The sequence below is a fragment of the Antennarius striatus genome, chromosome 5, assembly GCF_040054535.1.
Source record: "Antennarius striatus isolate MH-2024 chromosome 5, ASM4005453v1, whole genome shotgun sequence".
Taxonomy (NCBI): domain Eukaryota; kingdom Metazoa; phylum Chordata; class Actinopteri; order Lophiiformes; family Antennariidae; genus Antennarius; species Antennarius striatus.
In genome coordinates this window covers 12,457,347-12,467,202 of record NC_090780.1, presented here as the reverse complement: position 1 = coordinate 12,467,202, position 9,856 = coordinate 12,457,347, and the positions used below count along the sequence as shown (strand labels likewise).

Below are 9,856 nucleotides of genomic sequence, written 5' to 3'. Positions count from 1 at the left end.
CTGTAGCTGCTACACAACTTTCCAAGCATCTCCATCAGTCCTGCAGGAAAACTAGTTATTTGCAAATACAGAGAGACTGAACACAACAAACACAATATATTCTTTTTATTTTTATTCTTCTCTCTGGAAATTGCAGGGTCAATATCTTCATTAATCACATTACTTGACATGATGCACCAAAATTTACAATACCTGTTTACAGGAATACACTGAATAGAACACAAGATTCACAATGGATACACGACTGACATTTTGCCCATTGCACTTACAACAGTGAATGACAGTTTCCAAATTTTTTGTTTCTTTTTTTGCCCCACTGCTTCCCCTTACCATCTTTACATTGCAGATGATGTCCATCAAGTCCACCTCAGGAATTCTACTCTACAATTGCTTTAGAGGTTTTTTCTTCTTGTTTTACAGCACAATATGTATAGAATCCATACACGGACTGGATAAGCTTCTGAATAGACTTTTGTTCCACTGTTGTAAACAGTCAATACAAGTCAGCCACATACACAATGCTTATGCAATAATTAGAATATGAATCATTATTCATTTAATCATGATCATCATTAATGTGGTAATAAATATTCTCTTAATACACAAAAGTTGGCAGTAAATACGGCATGGATGCACATGACAGCCGTACTCAAAACTGAAAAGCTGTACAGAAGAATTAATTGTTATTTACAGTAAAAATGTGTCTGTCTGTCTCTCTGTCATTCAGACGGCTGCTTGAAGGCTTTTTTGTCTCACGCACCTCACATTGACCTGACTGCGTCTCCTCCTAGTGTTTTGAGAAAGATCTCTTACTGTTCAGTTGGAAGCACTGTTAAGCAACCTCCACATTAATGCACATCCTCAAGCAGCAAGTGCTACCACCCAGGCTTGTGCTTCCAAAGTGACATGCCCTGAATTGTGAATGAACATTTGACTCATCAACATTCTCTATGCTGGCCTGTGAAAATCAAGGTTTATCAGATAAACCTTGGTGAACTCATGCCAAATCTTTTTTTTTTTAAAGTCAGCTATAACTGCCAAGAATATAAAATCTAACCATGCACCTTCCCTGTGTTTTGACTGCTGAGTGGTTTAATTAACAATGAACTATCTGACAGAAGCATTCCATTCACTCCACAGGCTATACTGACAACCAATATGTACATTGACAGGTATTAATGAAAAGTGCTGGCCATCTGTATTACAGGTTTATAGCAGCACAGACAGTCACTGCAAGCCAAACACTGAGGAGCCCAGGTCAGCCAAAATGCACAAAAACTGATTAAAGGCTCAGCCAGACAAGCCAATCAAACCCATGCTTCAAAGCAACATGATGGTGGACATTCAAAACCGACAGTTTACACAGTTTACCCTTTGGCAACAAGTACCCCGAGTGGGGAGTTAGGGCTCGAAACATGCCATGAAAATAAAAACAATTCTAGTTCAATATTCAAATTCATACAGACAAATAGCCAAGTAAAAACATTTTCAATAGCTTTTCTCTGCTTCTTTAGTTAATTTTTTTTTTTTAATACACTGATGATAATAAACGGTTTCAGGCTGAATCACTTCCAGGTTCAAAATGAGTCATTGCATAGAACATTTGAAATGATGAATTGCTTTGATCCTGTGTGTATCCCGTGTGTGTGTGTGTGTGTGTGTGTGTGTGTGTGTGTGTGTGTGTGTGTGTGTGTGTGTGTGTGTGTGTGTGTGTGTGTGTGTGTGTGTGTGTGCGGTGTGGGTGTGTGTGGGTGTATTACATGCGTCACTGCAGAAACCAGCAGTGGGCTCTGCTTGCTAGTTGGTGAATCTGTAGTCGTATTGATGAGCAGGAGGATAACAAATCTTTTCAGTTGTGGACACAATTACCCTTGGCTCTGACGTGTAACTAGGATGCAAAGATTGTAATGTGTATTATGTGCGTTTGTGTGTGTGTGTGTGTGTGTGTGTGTGTGTGTGTGTGTGTATGTGTGTGTGTGTGTGTGTGTGTGTGTGTGTGTGTGTGTGTGTGTGTGTGTGTGTGTGTGTGAGTGTGTGTGTGTGTGTGTGTGTGTGTGTGTTTGAAAGACTGTTTGCAAGATAGAATTTGCTTATGTTGTAAAGTTGTACTAGTCTTCTGCACCTGCATCTGCACATACAATGCATGTATGGAGTCTGGACACAGTACTATGGTTGTAAACCGTCTGACAAATTGTATTACAGCTATTTATTGATAGAGTTGTTTGTTATTTCCCATCACTAATTGAACAACAATTACATGATTGTGCTATATACCATTTTCTGCATGCTATTGCTTTTAAAAATCAACAAGCAAATTATTTGATGCAGGAAAACAGATGCACACAAATGAGCAAAACAAATCAGTGAAAAATATCAAGTTTTATAAAATAAAAACACAGAACAAAATAAAGAAAATCACCAAGGAGTGATTCCATAAATACACAAAGGACAAGTATCATAATTAGATCTTTGATTTGTTTTATGTACAGACAATACTTTACAGTTGTGTAAAAAGAAATGATGACATCGACAATTTAAAACATGTGAGGTATACAAGTAAAAATATGTACTGAATAAGGCTCTTCCATTCAGTGAATATCAGGCAAAAATGAAAAGAAACTAGAAGATGAGACAAATCAACAAAAAGGTTTACGTCCCAAAGGACTTCCTCCTTTTTATAGTCGGGCCATAGAGCTTTTTATTCAGCTCTAAGGCTTACTATAACAATGGCTTTGTGATGGCTAATAAAGAGCCATGGCCACTCTGTCATTTGGTCCTCTCATCTGTGTGAATCTCACACTTGTGGGCACACTGGTAATAATTCCTTTCCGTAAAAACCTACAGCTAACGATTAGTGGCATCTCATAGGTGGTGAAAAAGTATTGACATGGGCTTCTTTTTTTTCAGTTTTTGAAATATTTGTGCGTGCATTTTCATGGTCCATTCGGTACACAATGAAGCCAAAAGAAGAGGAATAAAAACACATTCAAAGAAAGGGTCAAATTCCCTGTACTGGAATGTACTGGCGACATCAGAGAGTCCAAGCATTCAAGGATTGTGGTGGCATCATCAGGTGGGTTGTCATTGCCGTGATACACCTTGTCTACTTCAGGTATGTGGTGTCATTGATGGCTAAGATCAGTATCTTTCATACCAGGAAAACCTATGAAAATTGGATTTTTTTTCTTTTTTGTGGTTTGCATGAAAAAGTCTCTGAGGGCATCAATTTAGAATCAAGCATCCTTGCTAGATGTGGAGTCTTCAGACATGATCCCTGCAGAGGGCGTTGTGAGACCTCCTCTTCCGATCTTTTCCTCCCATAATTGAAAGTCAGCAAACCTTATACAATCACACAGATCCCTTGGATTCAACACCCTTTCCCTCTCTATTCTTTTCTTGAACACATCTTTATACTCCTGAAATACAAAGTGAAGATGTCATTGTTAGAAGAAATAAACTGTTGATGAATAATAGGTAGGTAGGTAACTTTATTAATCCCTTAAGGAAGTTCCGCCAGGGAAATTATCATCTCTGTTACACTAATATCATATAATCACACATTTACAAAAGTACTGCTGCAACATATACTAAAACATGCCAATTAGATAAACAATCATACATCGTTTTTTTATGTTATAAAATATATAATTTATTTCAAAATGATCTTGTTCACTAAAAGTTCCAAGTGTTGTGCAACAGCTATACTGTATATACACGTTAACCGCGACCTTTTGCAATGCTTATGTTGTCAACACTCTATTACTTCCCATCATACTCCAGCCAATCACAGTCCTGCTTGACCAAAGTAATCCACTGGGCTGACCAGGATGGCCTGCAGCTCAAAGAAGCACTGAGTCGAGTTTATCTCCACATTCCTGCTCTGAATCCTAAGACTGATGATTGTAACAGAGAAGCAACACAGATCTCTTAACAGTTAAATGATAAACTCTCAATCACAGGAGCCACAACTTCTTCCTGTGCAGTTCACAGCACGCCTTTCGACATCCACTAAATAAAGGGCATTGAAATCTTTTGTATTTGCACTTCTGTAGTTCTGCTCCATTGAGCAGCATTAGTCGATTAGTTCATTGTACCATATAACGAATTACGCTTCAGTGATCATGATTCTGTGTGCCTGTATGTTCTTCTTTCCTTGTGTGTCTTTGCAAGTGTGACATTAAAGCAAAGCCACATTTAGCCCTCTCGTGCTTATTATAGCCCAGTGTGCTTGGCCCAGATTATTGGATGCTTGTGGAGTCAGAAGGTAAATGACGGTGGTGCTGTCCTGCCTCTGCCTCAACAAAAGGCCGAAGTAGACTGTGATTTTTACCTAACCTTACACACCAGAAAGATAATGAAATTAAACAAACAAAAAATAAAGCCCATAAAAAGGTAAATAATAGGTATTATCATACAGCATTTGTACGTATGATCATTACTTACCACTGGTCCAGGGAGGCACTAGAAATCTCCACAATAATCATTCTGAGATACCCGTTCGGTCAAGGCATCTGTTTAAGGCATCCACAGTCCTCTGCTCATATCTTGTAACACCATGCTGACAAAGCATTCATCCTTATTTCATTCACCTCCGTTTTATGACAATGTCTGGCAAATTCACTGCTGACAAGGCATCCTTTGATTCTAGCTCTGTTAAAAAATTTGGAGAAAGGTACAGTGGATCAGTCCAAATATACGTACAATCACAGTATTTAATCATTCATCATTTCAGCTAAGACATTATGCAGACATGGGCTGTGTTATTCTATGCTAGTATTCAGCTGATCAAACACTGAAAAATCAAACATTATCCTAAAAATTCCTCAAGGGATTAATGAGAGTTAATGAGATACTCACTGATGAACTCAGAATCTTCCTCTATTTGCTCCATATTTTTTAAATTTTCATAGGTTTTCCGTGTACAAAGTTACGAGTCACTCTCATTTTTGTGTATACCCTGGAAAGAAAAAGCACATCAGATTTGAAGTGAATAAGTTCATTGATAAACCAACACATTATAATTTTCCAAACATCCACAATGTGTAATGACGAAGGTTCCAAATTTCTGATTAGCACACAGCCATCTGTTGTCTCCTATTTTAAAGTCGATCCATGATTCTACATCCAAAGTAAGACTAAAACATTTTCACTTACCAGTGCCAGTAACTACCACTTACCTTCCACTCTTCAGTTTACCAAAATGAGGTGAACTTCTTTCCAAGGCCAGACAAAGCTGCAGGAAGGACAAATAGGAGGCAAAAATGGGAAAACAACACAAACCAAAATACAACCCACCCATTCATCAATATCAAGTATGTTATTTATTTTCTCACTATATTAACAGACTCAATTTTTTACACAAAAACTAAGATACAGACTATTGCATATTTAACAACTCAGAAAATATACGCTAAAACTCTTTAAACACTGATTTTATGAATAAGTATACCATCTCCAAGCTTTCCCGCCTGCTCCGCTGCTCCTCCTTGCAGGATTTTGGTGAGAACATTTTCCCCCTCAGCAGGTGTTTGTCCTGCAGCACTGCCTATACCCCCAGGCTTGCTACCAATCCCAACAGGGGCAGCTTTCGAGCCTTTAAGCAAGAAAGAATGTAGTCAACACAATTGTTGCCATTTGCTTGTGGATAATTTAGATTTCATATAAATGGTGGAACTGTGACCTACCAATGCCTGTTAAAGGTGGTGTAGCTATTTTGGTGGGTTGAGGTGCTGCCGGGACAGTTAGAGGTTTCAATCCTGTGGCTGCTCCTGCAGGTGTAGCATCCATTTTTGACTGTTGAGATAAATATAAATTTAGGAAAGAGTTTAATTTTGCTATTATACATGTTACATGAATTAAAATGTGAATTAAAAATGTGATTTTCTCTATTAATATCTGTTTGTGTGTGTTTTATGCAATTCTTAAGTCTACTCACAGCTGTCGTGGATGGCTGCCCTGTTGCAGATACTCCTGGCTGGCGTCCCTGTTGTGATGATTGGATAGATTTGGGTGGCTGCTGTGCTGTTCCAGCTCCTGTGATGGTGGTTGTATGCTGGGTGTTCTGAGGTGCCTGGCTGTGTGGTAGTAGTTGCTGCTGTTGTTGCTGCTGTTGTTGTTGTTGTTGTGCACTCTGGTGATGCTGCTGCTGAGGCACCTGGGTACTCTCAATGTCAGAGCCTGGATGTCTCCCAGGTTGTCCCTGACCTGGTCGTTGTTGGCCAGTGTGGCTCTGAGGGGGCTGCTGTTGCTGTGATTTAGGCCCTGCTGCATAGGGATCCTGCCTTCTGGAGGCTACGCGATCTCCCTGGGGTCTCTGACTCCGCCCTCCTGTACCATGATGATGACCAGACTCGCGAGAGAAGTCACCTGAGTTTCGGGGGCTTGCCTGGGTGGAACGAGAGTCTGGACCACTCCTTCTTTGTGTGGAGGTTCGACCATCAGAGCGAGCAGGTGTGTCTCTGGGGTGTGTCCTGGAAGAACGGGAGGATCTAGGATCTTCGGAAGAGTGGCGAGAAGAGCTGTGCCTGCCAGAACTACTGCCATGGTGACGGTGGTCCCGTGATGATGTGGAAGAGGAGTGCCGTTGTTGGTTGTATTCATCCTGAGGACAATATTCCTCTGGGGGTTCATCATAATCATGGTAGGTGTGTTTACCACGCCTCCCTGTGGATGTGTGACCTCCACTTCCATGATGTCTTGAGCGATCAGAACGGGCCTCTCGTGGCTTCTCAAACCAATCAGTCTCCTCTTGACCCAAATGATAGGCTTTTTAAAACCAAAACAAACATTATCAGACACTATTTTATCCCATGAGAGGAGTAGCATGCAGACTGATGTCATGCAAAGTATATGCAAAACCATGCTCCACATCCCAGAGTCATACAATTTTTTACAGAATCCAACAGGCAGAAAATTAAAATAAAAAACAAACCAAACCAAAAAACACCTCAAAAAACTGACATCACCTCATACTTGAAAATGGTGCATGCAAAAAATGATAAAAACATGCATTTTTTGGCATAATTTGTCACATGAAACAATCCATAAAAGATTTTAGAGGGGCAAAATAATTTGCCCCTTTTCAAAATCTCAGACTCAGCATGCAGTCTTTTTCCAGTGCACTTTAAAAGTGGGAAGTCCGAATGTCAAGCATAGTACATCAGCACCAGTTACCTTCACTGTCAGATACTGCACAGTGCATGTCATCTACGAGGTAAGGGTCATCTGGTTTGTAGACATGACTTCTAGGCATGTCTTTCTTATGGTGGTCCTGGACATCTGGCAACGAATGGCTGGAGCCATATTGGTTCCTGACATCATGGGTGTCTGATATGCCAGAACCTCTTCCCATGCCTACGGGCTTTCCAACAGGACTTAGTGGGCTCTCCTCCTCAGAATTCTGGCTGCGCATTGGAGGCCTTCCACTACGGCTGCTTCTCTGAGACCGTTCCATGGCGTCTCTCTCGTAGGATTTGCTTCTGTGGCTGGTTGTGTCTCTGGTGGAGATCTTGTCAATACCATATCCAGTTGACCTGGACCTACCAGAGCTGTACATGCGGTCCTGCTCCTCTAGACCCTCACGACTGGTCCCATAGTATTTCTGCTGGTCGTATGCATTCTTCTTCATTCCATAGGTGACGTCATCTTGATGCTTCTTTGACCTGGACACAACTGTGCAGGTGCCTCCTGTTGATGTTGTCATTGTATAAGAAGCAAGATCAGTTTCCACATCCCGCGCTTCCTCAATAGGAGAGAATTTAGATATTTTCTGCTCCATTCCCTGCTTCCTGTGCTTACTACGTTTAGAGGACACTACTGCGGGGGCAAGATTTTTGGGTGTGAGTTTGTGACTGCTAGAGTTGCTTCTTGTTGAGTGTTTATAATCATCGTAGTAATAGGAAGAGCCACCACTCACAGTCGTGCTGGTGCGATTATCTGCTGTCCCCTGGTAACCCGTTGTAGCTGCAGATCTACCATAAGCGTCCACAGGTTCATCATCAGGCCTACCATATGTATTCCCACGAGCAGGACTATTCTCACTTTGGTACCTCCCTCCTACAGGATGCGTTAGAGCATCAGTAGGTTGGTTAGCATTGTCTTTTGTCAACTCACTAATGTCATCAATCATGACATAGTTTCGAGAAATATTCTGCTCCAGGTTAGAAGTGTAGAGTCCATCTGAAGCATAAGCAGAGGTGGGGCTCTCCACACTGTGAGTCACACCAGGCTCAGGGGCACGATATTGTCCATATGCATTGCTATAGACTAAGCCAAAGTTGCTGTCTGTGCCTGATATGGCAACTGACACTGCTGGGTTGCTGATTACCTCATAGTTGGTGGGGAGTTTTTGCTCAAGATCAGCCAAAGATGTTTGTCGTGGTCTTTGATGGACTGTAAGGATCTCCGCCTGGGGCTGGTATGGAAGACCGGGCTGGTAGGTGCTGTGGCTGGGATAAGGAAGGCTCTGGCCTGGCATCGGCTGACCAGATGGATGGAAACCTTGGTGACCATGCTGCTGCATGCCAAGGTCTGCCTGGTAGGAAGTCTGGCCATACATTCTGGATGAATATGTCCCCTGGTTCTGGTAGCCAGGGCCTGGTGGGGGATGGGGTTGGAATGTTCCTGGTTGGGGGCCAGATGATGAAGAGTACTGAGGAGGTTGGAAACCTATCTGTTGGTAAGCAGGGTTGGGCTGTTGTGTTGATGGTTGACTTTGAGGGTATGGATAAGATATATAGGATGAAGTTGAAGGATACTGGGGTGTTGCATTGAAGTCATTGGTGAATTGACTTAGCGGCGCTGTACTGGGCCTTGTGAGCAATCCATTAGCATCAAACGTTGCTGTTGCAGCTGCCATTCTGAAGTTATTGAGCTCACTGTCTGACATATAGTCCCTAGCATCACCCATGCATCTCAGGTAAGCGAGTTCTCTCCTCTCTCGCTCCTTCACCATAGTCTCCTTTCGTTGGGTGATCCCAAGCTCTAAATAACGTAACTTAGCATCAATCTCCTTCTCTTCTTCCTCTAGTTCAGCTTGCTGCTTTCGCAGCTTGGAGGACTCTTGTTCCACAGCTTTTAGTTCACTAAGCAGACCAGCCTTGGTGACTCCCTGGGCAGGTCTTGGTAGAACTCTCTGAGACATGCCAGGAGAACTGTACATTTGTGCTGGAGTAACAATAGGCAATGGAGATTCCTCTGGAGGGGGGCTGGGGAGAGTCCGCTTTACTTTTCTCATCAGAGAGTTCTGCTGCTGCTGCAGGGAGGCCATCTGCTGGGAGAGACATAAAGACATCAGCCAACACTCAGCTATGAACAGAAGGGTTTATGTAAATTAGAATCATTAATGTACACCGGGTACTCACAGAGGTTACATCAAACTCAAGACCTAAGTGAAAAGCTACGCATCAAGTCATGCTTTCGGACCACTTTATGTCAAATATTTCATGTACTGTGGGGATACTGACTACACCACTACCTCAGTTGAGACAATTTGCTGCCATTATATTGAATAAATGTTTTTCCACTGAAACCAATGACAGTGATAAATGAATGATAAACAATGTTAAGTGCTTAGTTGTGGATTGCTGTGTAATAAAAACAAAGCACCTCTAATACACAATTGCAATGAGAAGTACAATTTATCCACATCACCATGAATAAATTATATTGTACTCTTAGTAAACCAAATGTTTATTATGGTACCAATAACTATTCTTTTAATTTCTACTTGAATGAAACATGAATTTCAGAAATGTGTTTTTGTATTTAAGTAGCTTTTGAAACATAATCATATACAGTAATCCCTCGCTTAATCGCGCTTCAAGATGCACGTCTTCACTACATCTCGGATTTTTAG

General features: G+C 41.5%; 1 protein-coding gene across 1 annotated transcript in view; it reads right to left on the bottom strand.

Annotated features, from left to right (window-relative positions):
* Positions 1 to 2,088: 2,088 nt before the first annotated feature.
* Positions 2,089 to 9,856, bottom strand: part of bsnb (bassoon (presynaptic cytomatrix protein) b) — a 64,811-nt gene continuing 57,043 nt past the window's right edge. Inside the window, exons 6-12 of the mRNA XM_068315385.1 lie at positions 7,174 to 9,271; positions 5,936 to 6,765; positions 5,685 to 5,793; positions 5,450 to 5,593; positions 4,858 to 5,233; positions 4,444 to 4,650; positions 2,089 to 3,416 (exon numbers count right to left, since the gene is read on the bottom strand). Of these exons, the coding sequence (XP_068171486.1) occupies positions 5,193 to 5,233; positions 5,450 to 5,593; positions 5,685 to 5,793; positions 5,936 to 6,765; positions 7,174 to 9,271 (3,222 nt within the window). The 3' untranslated portion in view covers positions 2,089 to 3,416; positions 4,444 to 4,650; positions 4,858 to 5,192. The remainder of the gene's footprint in view (positions 3,417 to 4,443; positions 4,651 to 4,857; positions 5,234 to 5,449; positions 5,594 to 5,684; positions 5,794 to 5,935; positions 6,766 to 7,173; positions 9,272 to 9,856) is intronic.